The 21339-nt window shown below is 31.5% G+C and overlaps 7 protein-coding genes across 13 annotated transcripts in view; 2 read left to right on the top strand and 5 right to left on the bottom strand.

The window, feature by feature from the left end:
- The window catches only part of LOC129943002 (adenylate cyclase type 2), a 26421-nt gene extending 24458 nt beyond the window's left edge, over window positions 1-1963 (bottom strand). The window contains exon 1 of one of the 2 annotated variants that reach the window (XM_056052203.1): window positions 1828-1963. Coding sequence is in view for 1 of the 2 variants with exons in the window: in XM_056052202.1 (XP_055908177.1) it covers window positions 718-763 (46 nt within the window). In the remaining variant the exon portion in view is untranslated. Of the gene's footprint in view, window positions 1-717; window positions 779-1827 lie in introns of those variants that run through there. The other variant, XM_056052202.1, reaches the window with a different exon arrangement.
- A 3297-nt stretch (window positions 1964-5260) lies between these two features.
- LOC129942998 (metaxin-2) lies at window positions 5261-12064 on the top strand. Of its 2 annotated transcripts, none has more exons than XM_056052197.1 (2): window positions 5261-5345; window positions 10955-12064. In XM_056052197.1, the coding sequence occupies exon 2, from the start codon at window positions 10972-10974 to the stop codon at window positions 11767-11769; it is 798 nt and encodes a 265-aa protein (XP_055908172.1). In that variant the 5' UTR covers window positions 5261-5345; window positions 10955-10971; the 3' UTR covers window positions 11770-12064. The 2 variants fall into 2 exon arrangements, with proteins under 2 accessions (XP_055908172.1, XP_055908171.1); XM_056052196.1 differs by lacking the exon at window positions 5261-5345 and adding an exon at window positions 10787-10887.
- On the bottom strand, window positions 5973-7170 carry LOC129943000 (probable deoxycytidylate deaminase). Its single transcript, XM_056052200.1, has 3 exons — window positions 7032-7170; window positions 6457-6976; window positions 5973-6396 (listed from the first exon to the last, which is right to left on the bottom strand). Exons 1-3 carry the CDS (start codon window positions 7048-7050, stop codon window positions 6375-6377), a joined length of 561 nt encoding a protein of 186 aa, XP_055908175.1. The 5' UTR covers window positions 7051-7170; the 3' UTR covers window positions 5973-6374.
- Window positions 8123-9060, bottom strand: LOC129942999 (clathrin light chain). 2 transcript variants are annotated; one of them, XM_056052198.1, is made up of 2 exons: window positions 8911-9060; window positions 8123-8845 (listed from the first exon to the last, which is right to left on the bottom strand). In XM_056052198.1, exon 2 carries the CDS (start codon window positions 8769-8771, stop codon window positions 8178-8180), a length of 594 nt encoding a protein of 197 aa, XP_055908173.1. In that variant the 5' UTR covers window positions 8772-8845; window positions 8911-9060; the 3' UTR covers window positions 8123-8177. The 2 variants fall into 2 exon arrangements, with proteins under 2 accessions (XP_055908173.1, XP_055908174.1); XM_056052199.1 differs by having other exon boundaries at window positions 8123-8836; window positions 8911-9019.
- A 223-nt stretch (window positions 12065-12287) lies between the features above and the next one.
- Window positions 12288-17808, bottom strand: LOC129942997 (polycomb protein Su(z)12). 3 transcript variants are annotated; one of them, XR_008781143.1, is made up of 8 exons: window positions 17595-17808; window positions 17433-17479; window positions 17092-17370; window positions 16867-17038; window positions 15949-16780; window positions 15112-15890; window positions 14707-14898; window positions 12545-12684 (listed from the first exon to the last, which is right to left on the bottom strand). XR_008781143.1 is itself a non-coding variant. In XM_056052195.1 (7 exons), the coding sequence occupies exons 1-7, from the start codon at window positions 17686-17688 to the stop codon at window positions 12494-12496; spliced, it is 2394 nt and encodes a 797-aa protein (XP_055908170.1). In that variant the 5' UTR covers window positions 17689-17808; the 3' UTR covers window positions 12288-12493. The 3 variants fall into 3 exon arrangements, 1 of the variants encoding a protein (XP_055908170.1); XR_008781142.1 differs by having other exon boundaries at window positions 12547-12684; window positions 14737-14898; XM_056052195.1 differs by lacking the exon at window positions 14707-14898 and having other exon boundaries at window positions 12288-12684.
- Window positions 17809-18866: 1058 nt separating this feature from the next.
- Window positions 18867-19791, top strand: LOC129942995 (uncharacterized protein C16orf52 homolog A). 2 transcript variants are annotated; one of them, XM_056052192.1, is made up of 3 exons: window positions 18867-19018; window positions 19096-19214; window positions 19290-19791. In XM_056052192.1, exons 1-3 carry the CDS (start codon window positions 18891-18893, stop codon window positions 19688-19690), a joined length of 648 nt encoding a protein of 215 aa, XP_055908167.1. In that variant the 5' UTR covers window positions 18867-18890; the 3' UTR covers window positions 19691-19791. The 2 variants fall into 2 exon arrangements, with proteins under 2 accessions (XP_055908167.1, XP_055908168.1); XM_056052193.1 differs by lacking the exon at window positions 18867-19018 and having other exon boundaries at window positions 19025-19214.
- Window positions 19792-20285: 494 nt separating this feature from the next.
- LOC129942994 (cyclin-C) lies at window positions 20286-21339 on the bottom strand. The gene is made up of 2 exons (XM_056052191.1): window positions 20615-21339; window positions 20286-20557 (listed from the first exon to the last, which is right to left on the bottom strand). Exons 1-2 carry the CDS (start codon window positions 21203-21205, stop codon window positions 20345-20347), a joined length of 804 nt encoding a protein of 267 aa, XP_055908166.1. The 5' UTR covers window positions 21206-21339; the 3' UTR covers window positions 20286-20344.

The raw sequence follows: 21339 nt of genomic DNA, 5'->3' as shown, positions 1-21339 counted from the left end.
AAGCAAATAGATAGGATATAGTTATATTCCATATGGAAATATTACCAATATAACTATTTATGAAGTTATGATTCCTTTGAATTACAACTTACAGGATACATACGCCACAAAATTTAAACAATGTACTGAATTAGCGAATAACAAAAATAAATTAAATTATAACTAAGATAAATATATAGTAGAGCCGTATCCCTTAGCAGATCCCGGAATATTTTCTATTTCCAATCTCATCCAGGTTGAGAATTTTAAAAACTTGATTATAATAATAATAAAGCTACAATATTCATATGTTAACCCAGATACAAAAAACATTTATTGAACATAATAATTAAAATACAACATTTTAATTAATTAGAATAAGATAATTTAATAATTCGGCCAAAAAGGGGTTAAGCTAAGTGGCTATTAAATATCTATTATAGAAACAAGAATTTAACTCAAAATAAACAGCGTCACTCTGCACAACGACAACGTTATCCTGTTATTGACTTGCACAAATGTCAATTCCCAATGTTTATGACAAAATAATAACGTAAACAAATTTTATTCGTACTTTGATTTTAAAGAGCTGAAATATGTACATATACATAAGTATCTTTTTCTCGTAATGCTAATAAGAACAATCATTTCTGAACTTGCATATGCACATAATACTGTATTGCTTGAATGAAAATTAACATTAATTTACGGATGGAAAAAAATGCTGGCACACATTACCTTTGTAAGATAAAAGAATGATTAAGTAATAAGTATAACTATGCATAAACAAGTATAGTTGTAGAAGCTAACAAAACTTGTTTAAATTGACAAAAAGTTTACTTGTGATTTTTTGAGTTATAACTTATCATCCTAAAAGTGCGTAATTAGCATATAAACCACAATTTTCATTAATTATAGCATGTTAAATGCAGAACACATTCACTGCGTCTTAACTTATTGTTAAAATTAAGTTTTCTGTTAAACATTTAATTTCTTTGACCAACTTTGTGTAACTTTTGTATTCGGTATATGGGCATTAAAATCTTGTTGCTGTTTTAGGACTTAAGTAGAGTAACTTCGTGTCACACATTATAGCTTTCGGCGATCGTACTTTATTGTTTGTTATTTTTTTTTATGTCAAGTCAAACTTTATGTAAATTGTAGTTATATATATGTATATGTATTCCATTAAAAAATAATTAAAAACAAAAAGATGCCGAAATAAAACACAGGATAATCGAGGAGTATAAGTTTTGTTTCAATAATTAAGAACATGCATATGTACATACGTATATCCATTGAAACCCGAATAACTAAAATCTATAAAGATCTACAATACGATATAAAAACTAATGAACTACTTTTCACTACTTCTAAGGACTTTGATATATAAGAATATTTCAATTTTATAAAGCTTCTGAATTGAAGATTTTTTAAACAAACAATATATGTATATTTTTTGTCTGTTATATTTTGATTTCACATATGGATATTTATACATTGATGTGTTCACTAATAAGTAGATGATATTGTTTAAAAACAATCCCACCAATATGAATAATTCTATTAAACTTTATTCATATTAAATCACATTTTCGTTGGCAATACTTTCGAACGAGTTCTCGGACAATAATCTAAAAATACATTTTTTTAATAAATCACTGAATAGAAATCATTATTTATTATTGAATAGAATCAAAAGCAGATCAAAATTATTTTGGTGTACAAATTTTGTGCCGAGTATATATTTTATTTAAGATATTATAGGTTGTGTACTTGAAACAAAGGTATTTGAATACTTTTATTTTAAACCATCTAAAATAATTTGTTATTCAAATATGTACATACACTCTATTTAATTTAATTAAGAAAATGATACGTTTGAATTTCGTTTGCGGTTTGCGACACTGTAGTTTCGGATTGCCTTAGAAACAGCGGGCGGCACGATGCAAACTAAATAGTTAGCATTGAAATTTGCACCTCCACAGTCTATTTCTCTGATAGAAAAGCTTTCTTTTAATTTCGAAATTACTGTGTTGCGCGTTTGTTATTCAGTTTGTTCAGTAAATCAGTAGAAGATGAGTACAAGGGATGTTGGGTTTGACATATCTCTCTCAGCACGCATGTTTATTTTAGAAAAGAAACTAAAATATTAAGAATTTACTTATTCCTACATATGACCTACACCATGACCATACTAACGAATAGTGTGATAGTAGCTTACCAAGAAATATTTCTACCAGTAGATTAAACAAAAAAAAAAATTCTTATGTTAATCATCGTACTTTATATATTTGGAAAACTCAAATGTTACCATGATTTATGGCAATTATGTATATTTACATGCATTTTTGTAGCTCAGGCCCTACCAAATAAGTTTTATTTCAAAAGCAATGAAATTTTTGATAATTTCTATAAATTAAGGTTAGTTTTTCCGTGCTTCTAGTGCAACCAGTTTTAGATAACAATTGAAGTAGATAGATTTATATAGTACATAATAGTGTACATAGTAACCACACTCAAGATGACGTTTGTTATTAAAGGATGTATGTACATACATATGTGAGAGGATCTACAAACTTGAAAGTTCAGGTAATACTTTTATCCCGCAACCCATGAATACAAAAACTTACATAATTAAATTAATTTAATTTCTATTTGAAGTTGGTTTATTATATAAGTAACAAAATTAATTCATACACATATGTACATATACTATTTCATGTGAAAATTTGTTTGCTTCAAAAAAAAGAACTCAATGCAAATGTCGCCTTCAAAGCTGATGGACACTGATTTTGACATTTCACAATCAGCATATAATTTATCCTTAGTGCAAAAATGTAAGCTAATTTTGTAGTTGCATGTAGCCAATCAGAATAACTTGATTAGGTTGTCACTTGCTTAGTGATTGCACACATTGAAACACAAATCAGTGGAACTATTCGTTTAATTTTTTGATATAAATTAATTGAAATAGAATTTCTGTACGGAAAATAGAAAAATATACTATACCGGTAAAATACTTTTTTTTATTAAAAACAATTCCTCGCGTTCCAATAGTAAAATATCCATTAAAATATTTGTGCGGATAACTAGTGTCTTCATTTTTGAAAACTTTGTATGTCCTTCAAGGAGTATATGTGTTTGAGGATCCTAGGAATAGAAATGTAATTTATACAGTGGTTTGCTTTAAAAAAAAATAAGTAGGGGTCGCAACAGTCGGTAAAAAACTAGGCCCTAGTGACTTAGAACTCGTAACATTTCCTGTGTGCGAGTGATTTCAGGAATTAATGGGACCTACAGTTTGCATGCTTTCTCCGGCAGCTTTTAGAATTTGTCAATCCCTCGCAAGAGGCACTACCACGAAAAACACCTGTTGCACAGGCAGGAACTGAACCCAAGACCTCTAGGACAACAGTCCTACGCACTAACCATCATGTCACGGGTACTTGTACTTGTACACTTACTCAAAAAAAATTCACCTGAGCTGAACTATGTTAGAGAGTTTCATTTATAGGCATTTCCACAGAATCTTTCATTTTCAACAATTGAAATATTTTTTTTTTTATTTTGAGGCACATCTATAAACAAGCATTTTCTTGGTTGTTTATCATCTAAATAACAAGAAAATACTTGCGTGATTCATTTTGAAACATCGTTAATAAATATCTTCAGTTCTGTGCAGTGCAGTGGAGATGTGTGCATTCAATGGAAAACCCTCATTTCATACAAAAATTTGATTTTGTACTGTCGTACAAACTTTGAAACTTAAAAATTTCGATCAACGGCTTTTTCTTACTATTGATTATTCGTAAAATTATCATTCACAATCATTTATTTTTCTGTAAGATCTTATCGATAGGTGTGCCGCTGAAAAAACCACATATTTTATACCAATCACGTTTTCAATTTTAAACTTTAAAATGACATTATTTATTTTTAAATAGAGGCACATGATCCAATTAAATTTTAATTGATTTATTGATTGATAGAGAATAATTTAAGCCTTTAAAATACTACCAGAATCGATCGTTGAGAAAGTTATATAGAGAAAAAGATCAGATTTTATTATTTGTAAAAACGGAGGTACTCTAATTTAATTGCTTTGTACTATTTTTTTAAATGGTAGCACACCTTTCTTTTGAGGTTTTTCTATCAGTGTATATTATAAATAATTATAAATTAATGATGTTAAGTTGGGCCAAAGGTCGTTGAAATGTTTTTTGTTTATAAAACTTAATAAATTTGCATCTGGTACGCTTGAAATTTGAAATATTTAAGCCTATTTTTTATTAATTTTAATTAAAAATTTTAATCCAATCAAGTCAAAAGTAGGTTATATAATTGAAATAAGTCATGACACGAAAATCTATCCACTTAGAAAGTGCCAATTTCATTTCTAAGGCTTAATATACTGTGGTAACATGAAAGTTAAAAATACTATGGAAATGCCCTTATACGTTCTTAAAAAATTGGTATAACAGTAAAATTATGTCAGAATATCAGCTGTTGTTAAGTTTTCACTCTACAAAATTAATTATGTATTGAACAGTCCTAAACCTACATGAAATAGTAAAAGAAGAATAACATATTAAGGTAGTTTTCCATTTTTAATTCCTTGTTCCTAGAAGAATAAAAAGCAGGTTAAAGCTTTTACTTGTAATACTTAAACAACTTTCAACACGCAACATTTAATAGAATAAAGTTTAAAAAATGATCAATCAATTATTGTAACCCTTCTTATAGACATTATATCATAAAAGTGAATTTCTTTAAATTCAAGAAGCAGAATTTGTTTCTGTTTCTAATAACTTATTAACTTCCTTAAGGTCATAACGCAACAAAAATTAATATTTGTTTTGTTTAGATTTTGTCTGCCAAATGTTATTTTATCTATTTTAAGTAGGCTTAAATATTGATCTTCTTATACCAAATTAATTATGTTTTTGCATATGGACTAACTAAGACTTATTTTAGCAGACAATTTTAAACCGTTCAAACACAAAATAGGAGTGGGCTCAAAAAATCCGTATTTTAATAGAATATCTTTGAATTACAAAATAGCAAATAGAAAATAAATATCTTCAAAAAATGTACAGTTGTGTATTTTTACCCTTAAAATGTTATATATTTTAAATTTTGGGATGTTGTCAAAATATTAAAACTTTGAACAAATTATACTAAAGAAATCAAATAAAAATTCAAATTTTCTTAATTTCTTTTAATAAATTCGTGTATACTTAAATAAGTGAAGAATTGATTTCTCTATACAAATTCAAGTTTTCTTAATTTAATTTTGTTCGTGTCCTTAACAGACAGTCCTTGCAGAACATTTTGTAAGCGCCGTACAAAAATTCCATTTTATGGTAAGTTTGTGACATCGGCCTTACAAAAAATATGGATACTCCAATGTCTCGGGACGTGCCCATTGGATAAGTTCAACACAAAATTGACAAGTCTTTGATTGGCCAGCTGTCAAAAATTTGCTTTCCAATTGCACCAGCTGTTTTTGGAAAGTTTTCCAGGAAAAATATCCTTTTCTATCAAGTCAAGTGCAAAATCAGCTGATAAATATTTATGTGGAAACAAAATCAAAAGTTATCAATTGTTATTTAAAATGGAGTATATTTGAAAGAAAACGAGTGAGATCGATTTTCAAATACATTTCCATTGTTTTTAAAACTTCTCCAAATGCCAAATAGTTAAAATCAAACAATACGAGTGAAAGGAGTTCTTATCAGTACCTAGTAACATCCAGTTTAATACGTCCATTCACTATTTGATAAGCCTCTGAGATGAGAATGGGCTTCCTTGCTTCTACGAGATAAATATGTTTGCCTTGCTTCTTGAATTTGCCCTTAAATGTATGTAGATATCCTCTCATGGTGTTGACTTACCAAATCAGAATTCTATACAGTCTCCATCAAAAAGTTTTCCAAACACCATGTTAAATGCAATAGTTTATTTTTCTTATTATTGAAAATGTCATAAAATAGCAAAAAGAGGTCAATATGCTGAATATTTCCCCGATATTTATTTTTTACATAAGAAACAAATTACACAATTTTTATAGATTCGCTTGACAAAAAGACTATTTTTCCCTCATCCTATTGAATTAATATATATGTAGGTATAGGAAGACAGTTGCCATTGTTTATTGAGGGGAAAGTTAAAACTAAATACAATTGTTTTGTCTGTGTTTACCTCGTTTCGGGATAAAAAGATTGGCTTAAGTAAATTACAAATGATTTAAATACATGACAAATCACAATTTCTGAGTTAAGAAATCTGCAATTAATTAAAATACACACTGCTCTTCACAAGTTTCCTTAAGATCCTTCTACGAAATTCAGTTGTACATTACTCAACAATTTATTTGTGGTTGTTTGGTTCAATTATTCGGTTATTTCTAGTTTGCTTAAATAAAGAGAATAATTGAAGTAAGTATAGTTAAGTGGCGTTTTATCAAGACCTTACCTTAAATCAATTGCTTCGTCCTGAATAAAATTATCAAAATCTAAAACTATTTTCTTTTTCTTTGGTACATATCGTCTATATGTTATACCCACTGCGTCAAGCATTCTTTTAGAAGCATGATAACTAGGCTTTCCGCCATGTTTGTCAGATATGTAGATTACTTCCTTGATTCCAGACTGAATAATAATCTTTGTGCATTCGTTGCAAGGAAAAAGTGTCGTATACAATCGAGATCCTTGTAAATTTGCGCTGTTTTTATTCAATATTGCATTGGCTTCAGCGTGTACTACGTACATACTTTTATCATTATAAGGATTTTGCTTGTCCTTACACCAGGGAAATTCGTTGTCTTTGCAATTCCGTGGGAGGCCATTATAACCTACTGCTAATATGAGATTGTCTTTGTCAACAATACAGGCACCAACCTGTGTGACTGGATCCTTACTTCGTTGTGATGTGAGAATTGATGTCGCCATAAAGTAATCTTCCCATGATAAATGATCAGTTCTCTCACACATTACTGTATTGTAATAATTTGTAATAACACCAAAACTTAACAAAATTTAAAAACTAACTATTTACTACCGCTGTCATAAACGTTGCCTAATATTTTTTGAACAAATTAAAAATGACTTCAACGACCAGCTGCTTGCTTGTTGCTTGGAAGAGAATAATGCCACGCTATTTCTGACATAAGCATAACGCAAACAAATTGTGACATACCTACACACTTACAAATGAACATCTGTAAACCGAGAATTCAATTTAAACACTTTAGATTTAGAATTAGCTGCAAGAGATAGGTAAACTATCTTACCTGCCTATAGAGTTTCCCTTTAATGCTGTTTACGAAATTATTGTAGAATTTTAGAATATATGTACTTATTGTAATAAATAATAAAGTATGAAATCAGTATTTTATTTAGTTTTGTATATAGTAGTATAAGAGATTGGACTTCTTTGGGGGACCTGTTTTAGCATCTAAAAAATAATATTTATATCTCCCTCTCACTTGATAATTAAAAAAAGAAAATTGGGGAAAGTTTGGAAGAGATTTAGAAATTTTGGAAAAAAACCAGTGGGACTGAAATAAAACGTAGAAATGTCATAATGAATCGCCTACAAGAAATTAATATGAATACCTAAACAAAAATTCTAAAATGCTTATTATTTTACAAAGTTCAATGCATCTTTGACATTACTGAGTTTTTCTTTTTAGATTTTGTTTAATGAGTGATCTCAAAACAAAATATACAACATGCTAAAAAAGTCCTATTGTAACTTCAAATTTATATATTTTTGACAACCTTTACCTTACAAAAATTCTAAAATGCTTATTATTTTACAAAGTTCAATGCATCATTGACATTACTGAGTTTTTCTTTTTAGATTTTGTTTAATGAGTGATCTCAAAACAAAATATACAACATGCTAAAAAAGTCCTATTGTAACTTCAACTTTATGTATTTTTGACAACCTTTACGTCCTTGAAGTTAGTACAAGTAAATGGCAGATATCGTGTTCGTTTTTTATCATGCAATATGTTGCCTCAAAACTGAAAATTAATGGATTAATTTCTTGATCAATTCTAAAATAAAAATGCTTTATTGCTCAAGTACATATCTACAATATGCATGTTATTCAAATAATTTTGAACTATGAAGAATCAGTTAAATTTCATTTTATTTTGATTAATGTTTAAACTTTATATATTTTCCATTTTAAATGTTTTTCTGCGTTTGAATGGGATTTTGTTTAAGATGTAGATAAATTGACCGCATCCGGGAGACATCTTTACCAGATTTGTTCGACTTTGGGTTGAAATCGCAAAGCTTTGCAATACGTTCCCATTCGGTTCCTGGTTCTATATCCCCATTTTCGAAAGAATCTTGTTTTTCGGCTCCACGACTTGCTGCCTTTGTTTTGGCAATTGATTCCTCAGTTTGCCTCAGCCAATCTTCCAGCTCAACTTTTGCCTGGAGTCGAAGCTCTTCCTTCTTTTGTTCTTCCTCTCGGTCTTTTTCTTCCAAGCGAGTCTTTTGTTCTTCACGCCACTTGCGAATTTTTTCCGGTTCTACTCGAGCTACAGACGGCTGGGAAGCTGATTCATTAGGTTCTCCCACATTTTGAATGATTTCGAAGCTTCCAGTTGACGATTCAAGACCGATACCTCCATTAACATTGTCTTGAAGTAAAGTGTCTTGTGCAGGTGGCAAGACTTCGTCTTCCAATCCAGCTAAAGCACTTTGTTCCCTAGCCAGAAAATCTGCTGCTGGGTCAACTTCTTTGGTTTCAAAATCATCACCGAAATCCATTGCTGGGCGTTTACTCGATATTTTCCAAAAAGAGGCGTATGTTCAAGAAACAAATAAATTTCCAACTAAAATTTCTACTTGAGATATAATTGTCTTAAGAAAAATTTGTTTCCTTATTTACTGTATGCATTTTACTTACCTACGGAATTTTCAGTTTAATTACCTTCTTTTTAATAAAATGTTTCTCACAATTTACAAAAGTATGACGCAGAATACAAAAGAATAGGTTTTCGTTCTTGACAGCAAGTTTATTAAAGGCTTTGCATGGGCGCATTCTTGTGCCTAAGGTGGTCAATCAATGGTCGCATTCACAAAGCTAGTGGCTACGTGGAATGCAAAACTAGTCAATCTGCAACTGTCATATTATTGACATATGCAAATATATAAAATAAGAAATATTTTTCATTTGATAACTTTAACTTATCTTTTGTGTTTTAAATAAAATCAAATTTAAGACACAATTTGAATGATTTATAGGGGCGACTTTCCATTACCGCAGCACGAATTTCCTTCTGATTTTTTTTGTACAGTTAGGTAGGGGTCTCAATAGAACATGTTTTAAATATTAAGCCTAGTACATACTTGTGAACCATCTCGTGAACCCATACAAATTTCAGTTTTTGGTTCACCCGAGAACTTGCTCGTGAAGCTGAGTGGAGAACAAAGTGGAGAGTTTTCGTTCACGGGCAATTCACGTGCAAAATGTACGGGAACTGTTGGTGAAGCTTTGACATTTGGTTTGTTCATGTTCACAACGTGTACTCACAAGTGTGTACCAGTGAGCAATGTCAAAAGTTCACTTTCTCCACTGGCGAACGTTCACTTCACGAGGAAGTATGTACTAGGCTTTAGGGCGAGGAAACAACTTTAAGTCATAAAAAAAAATATTTTCTTTTTCGGACTTAACCCTACTTTTTTTGTATTGCATTTTTTGAGCCTAAAACAAGTTTTTTTAATTGATAGCACGGCGTACTAACAGCTAGGTATGTAAGGGGGGGCATGCTGCCCCCCTGCAACCCCCCTGCTTGGGGTCACTATAGGATTTGGGGTGGGTGTGAGTTTGGGTATATGCAAAGTACTTTTCCATTTGAGCACTAAAATAAAAGAAATTACCAAGAAAAAAAAAACACTGAACAAAAAACAGGAAAGAAATGTCGAAAACAACCATTTTTGAGTGTTTTGTATGGAAAAAAGTTAACTTTAAAAATTAATTAAAAATAGAAATAAATGTTTCCTCGCTCTAAAATTGCTATAGTTATTATTTATTTGCACATATCTATCGAATAAAAAAAACCGCGAGTCGAAATTCGTGCTGCGGTAATGGAAAGTTGAGCCGATTCTGAAACGTCAAAATCATTCTCTTCTAACTTTGGAGACGTTTTTTTACACTACATCGGAGGGGAAATTTCAACTACTTTTGTAGTTAGATTAAGCCAATCATATTTTTTATATTTATTATTTAGTAAGGCCATGGTTCATGGTCTGTTTACCAGAAAAAATATTGAAATATTCTTTAAAAACCACTCAAAGAGAGAAAAAGTTGACCATTTGCTTCGATATTCAGCGTAGAATAAGTATCCATTTATGTTCATAAAACAGGTCGCAGACACTTAAATATTTTTCTAAGTCTCACGAACATCAAAAATGTTTCGTACCAAAAATTTTGTTATAAAATCTTGTAAGATACAAAATTTTTCCGAGTGTAACTTTCCCTTATATGCGTTTTTTCTTCTTTAGCTCAGAGGAGAGAACTGAGCTGTCAAAAACTATCTACATATGTTTCTTTTTTTGCTCAGAGCCATTAGAGTGCTTCGTTTGTTTATTTATTTTTTAATAAGAGCTAGCTATGACATACATAGAATTAATTAATGAGCTTTGAGTTGAAACGTCACGCATACTTGAATTACTTTATGAATTAACTGTTTTTGCCTCTGAGCTTATGAAGAAAAACACCTTATAAAGTACACCTCTAAGTACATCCCATTCTCATCTCAGATCTGAATGCGTTCAACGTTCTATTTATTTATTGACGTTGAACGTAGTCAAAGCAACTGTCAATAGCTCGCCATCTGATTAGTGATTACGTTATAAAGTTAAAAAAAGTTGTTCTAATAAGGTGTGCTAGTAGTAAAAATTCAAAATATACTGAAAATAAAATCATTTGTATTGAATTATTCTTCCAGAAATCAAGGTATCAACTATGACCACTTCGACGTACATTAAACAGTTTAAGACTGAAGAAAAAATTGCCAGTGAGCCTTGGCCTGATGATGCAGTTCTGTATCAGCCCTACGAAGTGGAGCAAATCCTTTTAGCCGAAAATGCAAGTTGTCTTGCAGTTAAAGCTTATTTAAGAATGTGCAACATGCCCTTTACAGTACGATCTAGCGCCAACGCCGAATTCATGTCACCCGGAGGCCGAATGACAAAGCTGCCGTTCATAAAAGTTGGAGCATTTATCGTAGCCGAATTCGAACCTATTGTAAATTTCGTTGAACAAAAAGAAGCTGCCATTGGACAATGGCTTAACGAAGATGAAAAATATGATTTGCGTTCTTACGTGTCTCTAGTGGAAAATATTTTCACCAACGCTGAATTATACATTTCGTTTTTGGATAACGAGGTTTACAGAACCGTTACACAGCCACGCAATGGATGTGTCTTCCCATGGCCCCTGAACACAATCCAGAACTTTAAAAAACGAAGGCATGTTTTGAAACAACTCAAAGTATACCAATGGAGCGACATGAATTTGGAAGAAGTTCTAGAAAAAGTTGTTAAGTGTTGTGAAACTCTTACAAGCAAACTAGAAGAAAGTACTGGGCCTTTCTTTTTCGGAGATGAGCCTACAGAATTAGATGCAATTATCTTTGGCCATCTTTTCACAATACTAACAACAACACTCCCAAATAATAAGTTAGCACAAAGTATTCAAGGCTTTAAGAAACTTGTAGATTTCTGTCAAAACATTGATGCTAAATACTTCAATTTATCATAAAATAGATTTTTATTTTGCTTGAAATAAGAGGATATTACAAATCGTTAAATTATATTCTATTCTATTTATGTATGTCTTATATGTATATGAGTTAAAATTTCTGTGCAAGGAAGTTTGCTTACAAAATAAATCATTTTTATAATAAAAGTTAAAACTTAAACAAAATATAGCTAAACAATAGGGAAAAAACTTGGAAGTAAATAGAGACATTTGCACTCTATAAAAAGTGTATCATATGTAATCAAACATTTGAACCTTGACACTTTTAATAATAAAAAATAATAGTTATTAATTATGTAGTATTCTTTTTATTTATAATTATCGAATTTTGGAACGAAAGCGGTTTGGCAAACTTTACTTAAATTCATCAGTTCTTAAAAATATAATGTTGTTTGCGTAAAATACAATAAGGTATAACCAAAATGCACATAGGAATTGTTGATTAAATTTTGCTGTAATTAGTAATAAAAAAAATCTATGTGAACCGTAATAATAATAATAATTTAAACTCACATACAAATAAAGTACAAATTCTGGTTGAAAGATGGTTATCAAGGAAACTGCAAGTTATAGCAAAACAATCACTGACTTTTTTCATGTTTCCCTTTGATTAGGCGTTTGATTTTACAAATTCGAGATATGTTTTTACCTCCTTTTTGATCTCTCTATATTTGAATTAATTTTCAATTACACATGTATACAAACAAATTATCAAGTAAAACATTTAATGTTTCTCTTTATCTGCTTTAGTTAACGGCACAGAGAGCCGCGTCCGTAGGGAATGAGTTTGCTGATGACCCAGAGCTGAAATCGATTGTCGTCGGGTTATGATCTGATGTACTGGCAACTGCTTCTCTATAGATTGAAGGGAAGTCGATTTTTGCGGAGTACTTTTTTGTTTTGACGGTGATGAATCTAATTTAAAATAGATATTTAATTACTAAAACAATTATTTTTGAATAACATACAATATTTGTATGTGTTGGTGTTAACACAAATTATGTATTATAACAAAATGCAAATCATTTCATGTCAAACTTTTTTAATACATTTAAAATTCAACCCATTTGTTTTAAGACACTAGTGAAAAGAAATAGGACGCAAGACACGAACTGTTTTGAGGAATTGTTCAATATAAACCAAACTAACAAGTAGCATACATAATGGAAATGTTTAAATAGTTGTAACTATGAGGGTTTGTTTCTGAACTATAGATTTATTAATATTTTTTTATCAAACGAAATTTATCTTCTATTTATTTCTCGAAAAATCGTAATATATTGACTACGATTCAGCTTGAAATAAAATACTAAAATACATACAAAAATCTGTTTACAACTTTTTTAACCCGAACATCGTCATAAAGTTTTAATTGAACAGCCAATAGATTTTTAATTTTTTTATTCTTGGTCTTAAAATTTTTTTAAAACTAATTATTAATTAGTGTTTTGTAATGTAAACAAGAGGCTTATTTTTTAATAGCTTTTACCATAAACGCCCTATTCACTGATAAAGCCTAGTCCCATCGATCACCGAAATCAAGCATCAGTGAGCGCGATTAGTAGACAGATGGAGACCATCTCAAAACCTACCCCGTGCTGTTGTCATGTGTTCTTTCTGATGTTGTTCTTTATCCTCTGTCCTTCCGTCTTGTACTTATTAATACCTTGTGCTGTTATCACCTTTCATGGTCTGGTCGCTAGGTACTGTGTCTCTACTACATTTATGTGCTGAATGGTTTGTAATGTTAAGTAATATTTTTTTGGTTGAATTTTTTTTATTTCGTTCTTATTTAAATAAATGTTTATTTAAATTTATCTTGGTGATATATGTACATAAGTACAAAATGTATGGATATCATTATTCAAAGAATAAGCTGTCTATACAATTTAATGGAAATGAATGTTTGTGTTTTGTATTTTGAGTTTTGAATTTGAGAATAATTTTCTAAAAAACTTGCTTTGAAATATGCAAATTTATGCATATCCCTTAAAAAAAAAACACAAAATCACAAGAAGAAAAATAATTTTCAAAAAAGTTAACCAAATTAGAAGCTAACTTAGAAACAATTAAACATTGAGTCTGAATTATTTCTCAAACTATGAATTCATGGTGAATCCAATTATGCTTTGTTCAGTTAACTGAGAGGAAGATTTTTCATTTGGTATTAGCTATAGTACGAATAGATGAATTGTGTGTACCCAGTCAAAAACTAGTAGTTGACTGAAGCTAGGGTAAGCCCTTATTCTGAAAAGCAAAATCAAACGTGTGAACATTTTTGAAATCACAAATTTACCGAAATCCACTGTAATGTTAACTTTTATACCACATTTTATGAGAAAAGAGATGTTGCTCTATTTAAAAGTCGAAATTCACCCGGCTTTATTTCACCACATATTGGATTTCTAAGACGTTCGCTTTTAGTCGCATGTTCGATAAAATTTATAATAAGCCATTTTACAACAAAATATTTTAGACAAACGTTCTTTTACTTGCGGCCAAAATCATAAAACAATAATATTTGTGTGCGAATTTATTACTATCACTAGTGAGGAAACTAAATATACCCTCTTTGCGCCCCAACAGTTTTTTCTGTTTATTTATTAATAATAGTTCAACAAACAAAGGATTATTACCCTCCGCCATTTGATGGTTGTGTCGCAGGGTCATAAAGAATATGTATTTAGTTCTTATTTTTAAATTTAGAGGTAGCCCATTGTTTTCCTTACTTGTTAAATACTTTATTCCGTTTATAAGGGGAAATTTCAACCAAGAAGTTCGTTTTAATATGAAGTTGACTGAATTAGTTGGACAAAAACCCCGCCGTAACAACATTATATACATTTTATGCTACACTTGTTATTGGAAATTGTATGCGCATTGTGCAAGGTCTCAATACACCACATCAAGAAATTAATTTTGTTTAACTTGACTTACATAAATTGACTTCGATCTTTAATTTCTTACATTTTTATTATAGTTATGGTGAACGTCAGTTGACCATTTTAAATATTTATCTTAAAGGCACCTTTACTTAAAAACGATGATTTGAGGATAGAAGCAGTATATCACGAAATGATAAAACTATAAATTAAAGTCAGTTTATACATGTAGTCAGTTAGCAATCGTCTGGAATTAAAAAAAAATTGAAAGTTCATTGCAGTTATACAGATTTTTTTTCAGTTCAATTCGAATGAAGTTGGGTGAAAGTGAACTATAGAATGAATGTGGTAAATGATTCGATGTTATGCCATTGATAATAAAACACAACAAAACCCAACTTAAAGAGATGGAATGACTGTATGCATAATTCTACCCGAGTTTACGAAATTAAAAATATACCTTTTAAAAGGGAGAGCCTCCTTTTCATCAAGGGTTTAGGTACTGTTGTTTCGGTATTGAGCTTTGATGAGTTCGTATCGGAGGGTGATCGTTTTTCTATTTTACTAGAATTATTTTTTGGTAATGTGGTTTCGCTTAACGATGATTGATTTAAGTGGTTCTTTAAAGTAGTGTTTCCAAAAGAACTTTTGCTGATAGGTGTAGTTTTTGGCTTTGGGGGCCTCATTGTCTTCGAAGACTGGGTATTTAATGAAACCGCAGAGCAACTTTCTGTTAAATTACTACTCTCAATTTGTTTTTGAGGAGACTTAAGTTTTTGTTCGACTTGTTTATGGATTCCCACTTTAAGCCAGAAGTCTAACTGGTTCTCCCGAGATTCTGATATTAACTTTTGGCCTTCTGGATATTTGCTTAGAATTCCTTGGAGTTTTTGAATGGTCTTATATAATGTCTCTGGTGAAACCAACCCATAATCAAACAATGAACACATGTGCAAAATAAAATTGCGGTACAAATTTTTTTGAATGATTTCACGTCCCTTGGAGTCCAAGAACATATCACAGGCCAATGCAAGCTGACAGTCTCCAACGTAGCCATTCTTCATAACGTGAAGATTCCATAACTTCATTAATTCCTTTTCACCTTCATTAACGTCAGAGAATTCGTCAATCATTTGAACGGTTTTTTGGCGCAGCCAAAGCGGATCACTTTCTCCTTCGGAATCGATGTCCAATTCCTTCGGATGGACTGGTAGGCATGTTTCGGTGTGATGGTAGAGCCTTTAAAATTACATGAAAGCCTATTTTTAAGAAATATTTAAACTACAAAATTACTTACCGGTTATGTCCTGTAATATAGGGTCTTTGATTTGTTAAATCATCTTCATCCAACACAAGGAACTCGTCCAGACATGTTTTTTGACGTCGTGGACGACATACAAGCAAATTGGTTACAGATGTTCGCCTCACTGGGCCGCATGTTCTCGCAAAAGAACATCCAGATGGGCCTACCAAGTCGTAGGGTGAACCAGCATACGAACCGTCATATGAATCATTTATTGTCACATCTATACGGGCCCCATTGCCAGCGGGATGATATGTAAAATTAAAGCGAGCGTGGCAAAGTTTTAAGTGCTTTAATAAAGCATATAATCGTAAACAATCTAGACCACACCACGGACAAACAACCTCCTGGGTGTATTCCGTTTGTTGTCGTGTATTATTGCTATATATGAAGTTATAAACTATTTGAAGCTTTTCTTCAATTACAATTTTGGGTTTGAACGCATTTGGCTGAGCGTTTATGGAATTGTTGTTAACATTCGCAGATGTATTATTGCTTTCAAAATTCTTCAAGTCCATAACCTCATTTTTGCATATATCTTTGGCAGTAACAGAATTTGATATGGACGCATTTGACCAATTTAAGCGAAACTTTAACATGGGGCATTGGTTGAAAACTTCAAATTTGAGAGTTACTGGAATGTAGCTGTCTGGTAGTGTTTCCCATGTTCGTTTTTTTGGTGAGAAACACTTAAAACTAGTTGAAGAGAATTCCTGAAGCGCTGCTTCGTACTCACCCTCCCCAATGCTTCCACAGTTTTTCTCAAAAACCACGAGTTCGCATCCGAAGTTTGTTGAACACAATTTGGGTCGCTTTGAAGGTAAATCTATCGTTAAATGAAAGAATAATTTACTTGTTACCAAATTATCAGAATTAAAGTGATACAGGATTGTAATCAGTTTTTTTGCTTACCATCTTCATTTTCCAAGCTGGATTTAAATATAGGCAGAACCTCGACTCTAAACAATACCTTATAGATAGTATGCTGATCACTCAGCGGCCGCAAAGCTTGCATTGGAATGCAGACAGCTGAATACTTGTCCAGATCGGTAGGTGGATTTATGGTAACACTTGAAAGATGAGTCTGAAAAACAAGACGATGTTCCTTGTTGGATTTTCTATAGCTTATCTTTTTACCAAAATCTCCTGGAAATCTGCATTGCTCTCTTTGCGCTTATTTTTAGTTATTTTGTACATTGTCGTATGAACGTTAACCATGTCACCAGTTTTCCACTCCTCGGCTTCTTCATTTTTGTCAAAAAGTCCCATGAACACTATGTTCAAATAGTTTCCAACAGTATCGGTCTTATGTGAAATGGTATCAAGAAGTGTATTGACTTTGAATGTCGCTCGCTTTTTATTACTTCTTGACATTCGGTCTTTCATGTAGCTAAGCGTACGGTTTAAAAATATTGGCTGTAGCAAGAGATTACAAATTTATAGGTGCTAATTATTCAAAGAACAAACAAAATTCTTACACTTGTTCCATGGCGATTCCTAAGAAAACGATATATTTGTGTTGGCTCTAATATAAAAATAAGAAAAAATGTTATCAGAATGTGTCTTTTGAATTCCATTCAATTAATAAGTTATTACTTGAGTTGAAAATTTAATAGCAATTAAAAATTATTATAACTTACTTTCAAACGCTTGCAAAAACAATTCCTGATCAGCCTGAATGCCACTTAATTTGTACATGTCTGAATCTTTTTCTTTTCTCTTTTGAGGCGGCATTTTAAGGAAAAATAACAAAAATTAATAATATCTTATAGATAATCAAATTGGTTTAAAATATTTCAGAATTCAGATCTTCTTGTGAAAAAGATGTAGCGGCGCGAAAATTTTATAGCTGTCTCATTGGTGAACTCTTTTTGACAGGAGATATGACAGGACTTGCCAGATTTAACAATCAACAATTGTTACTACATTTACAAGCATTATCGGGAATTTAAGTTGAAATGGGGTTGGACTTCGAATTTTTGAACCAGGTATTTTGTTACTTAAGTTGAGACCTTGATTTGGAATTGATGATGAAATGACATTTTGTCGCCACAGCTTAACGATTTACTGTAGCACAATCTTTCTTAGTTAAAGTTTATGTCATATAATGGCAACTGCATTGTTTAGGAAAAAAATTAGGTGGGACAACAGTTAGTTGAAAACTACAATCTTAAGCCGATTCCAAACAGCTGATTTGAGAAAACACTTTTCATGACAAAAATTACTCTTGATGGATTTGTCAATTCCTCGCAATAAGCAGTATCCGTGAGAAAATCTTAAGATGGCAAAGCCTGTGTCTGAAACCCACACCTGCGGCATGGTAGTCCAACGCACTAACCATCACGCCAAGGGTACTCCTTATATTTAGTAAAGTTATCTTAATTTGTTTCATATCGGATAAAAGTTGCTATTGCTTTTTTTTTCTACCGGCGAGTTTCTTTCAGACTTAATATGAAAATATATCATTTTAATTTGCAATTATACGCAATGACTTAATATGAGTAGGTATGTGGATCTCATTTGTTTTTTTTTTAATTTTTAAAGCATTCAATATTAAAATAATACATTTAAAGATTTTAAATTTATTTTATATGTACGAAAATATTGAATTTACAAAATTCAACTCGAAAAGTACCAAAACACAGAATTGGTTTCATTTCCGCTGCATAACGTGACTTAACTATTACTGTGGTAGATAGAGACACAATACCACTAGTACTGTCATCTGGAAAAATTACTTTATCTGTTTATTCCATAGTCAATGTTGTAAAAATTGCTATTACACTTGTAAAAAACCTTAAGTATTAAAATAATTTTACTAAGGGTTATGGGATTCTGAATTAAAAAATGTTTGAAAATTTGCCAGAAATTTCACACAAATAGGCATTTATATTTCTTGTTTCAAAATTTAGTAATGGCAGTACTGCTGTGGGTAGATGGGGCATGTCGTTTCGAATTCGTTTCCGAACGTGCCCATTCGTTTTCGTTTGTTTATTTTTATTTGTTATTTGAAGTTTTATACAGCTACAGCATCTGAAAACGAATCCGTAGCTGATGCTGACAGGTGACAAAAGATACAAACAACACTCTTAGATTGACTATCGATTGTTAAGCTTGTTTTTTTTGTTAAATCTAAAATAGAAATATAATATGCAAAATGGATAAGCTAACAACAATAAGCGCAACTTTATTTATGGCTGCAGACGTTTTTGCGATTGTCAGTTTGGCTATGCCTGATTGGATTGTCACAGAAGAAGCAGGTAATATCGTCAAAGAAAAACAATGAAACACATGAATTAATCAATAAATTTTAATTTGTATTTGGTTATAACAAGGAGACATTCGTCTTGGACTAATGTGGACCTGTATGACTTTGTACAATAGACCCCAAGTGTGCTTCACACCTGAGTTGCAGATTGAATGGCTATTGGCGTTGGTTTGCATTTTTGTTGGATGCATTTGTGTCACCACCACGGTAATACTATTGGCGTCTAGTACATGGGATCGAAATGTTATTCCGTACGCTAGATGGGTTGGGTTTACAGCAATGGTACTGTTTTGCTTAGCTGCAGTAATTTTCCCACTTGGTTTTCATGTCGACGAAATCGGTGGGCAAGCCTATCAGCTTCCAAATACCTATAAGATTGGCATATCTTATATTATGTTCGTTTTGGCACTCTGGATCACAGTTGTATCGGAATTATTCGCTGGCAAAGTATGTTTGCCTCATTTTTAAAATATCAATAGAAACTCGTAGCAACAGAACAATTTGTTTAAATGTTTGTACGTGTAAAATAGTACACGAAATAAAATATTGGAATACCTATGAGACTGGTACGAACGTGGTTTTTTTTAACTCCAAAACGAAGCAGCAAAATAGTCTGAAAAGGTCAAGTATGGAATGTTGTCTTTTGATTGGAAAAAAGGATAGAAACGGGGCATTTCTTACGGATCAAATATTTCGTTTGTTATGAGACCAAATATTAAAATAGATTTTAAATATATTATCAACTTTAAAATTTGGTGGTTCATGCCATTGTAATTTATTTCTTGCAAAATTGCTTCAAAAATAAAGTGATTTCCTGAATTAAAAGCTTATAACAGTCTATTTTAAAGTCCTTCATATTTTACAACTTATTCACTACATATAGTGATAAAAAGACTTAAATTATAAGAACAACATTTAACTAACTACTGAGTGAAAACCAAATCAAAGGTTAATAGAATCGCAAAATGTCAGTCGTGTTTTTGTCAATTGGACCCAACTGTTACAATAAAATTGGACCCCTAAAAAATAAATTCGGTTAAAGTTTTTGCAACTAAGCTGAAGATTAGGAATGATATTCTGCTTTATTATTCTTTAATCATTATAACTTAAAAGTGAGGTAATTCATCGCTGAGGGGCCGGCTTAGGTTTGGGAATTTTGGCTAGTAAACCTTGTATCTCGTCTTTCTCTTTCCAATCCTTCCATAACTCAAACAAATTAACAATAGAACGAACAATCTCTTGTACTTTGTCCAAATCAACATTGAGTTCTGCAAACCATGATTTTAAGTCTTTTTGTAAAATTACACATGCTATTTGTAGACATCCTATAGCAATCTGTAATAAATTTATGTTTAATTTATAATCTGCAAGAACCTTCTCGATAATATTTACCTGGTATGGAGGATACAACAGACAGACATCTGTCCTGAGGGAGTCATTAATTATCCGCCAAGCTAGGGTCAAGAAATTATCTTCTTGTCCACCGATATCTTGAACTAGCTGTAAAAGTGGTCTGTATGGTTGATACACTATTAAGCAGCAGTCTAAATTTTCTAAAAGATAGAATTCACACTCCAGGATGTGATTAATCCTGTAGGGAAATTCCTGTGTGTAGGCATAGTTGAATTTAGTCTTAATTACTGATTGGCATATCGATATTAATCTAGAATTGGAAATAACTCCAAATTCTTCAACTTTGGATGCAAGGAGAATACAAGTTGGCGCCAGAAGTAAAGGATCAATGTTCTTCAAGGAATTTCTCGCATAAAACCTTTTAAAGTAAACAGTTGCAGTGGCTATAACTTGTTGGCGAAGTTTAAGTTGTTCTCCTAAGACTTGAATAACATTGGCAAAAAAAATAAATATTTTTTGGTATTCATCTTCTGAAAGTGCTTGCAGGTCGTGTTGCCGTTCACGGGCCAGGTCTTGTCTATCCAGTATCCACTGCTGAGCGTGAGAACTTTGCCAAAAATTACCAGCCATTATGTCTTTAATTTAAACTTATTCCAATATTTGTTGAATTAATTAAATTACGAGCGTCGAGGCAATGTTTACACAAAAAAACAAATTTTATTCTGAATACTAAAAATAATAAGTAAACTGACTGAAAGCATAAA

Source organism: Eupeodes corollae, chromosome 1, assembly GCF_945859685.1.
Source record: "Eupeodes corollae chromosome 1, idEupCoro1.1, whole genome shotgun sequence".
Classification (NCBI taxonomy): Eukaryota; Metazoa; Arthropoda; class Insecta; order Diptera; family Syrphidae; genus Eupeodes; species Eupeodes corollae.
This window is presented reverse-complemented; position numbering and strand designations above follow the sequence as displayed.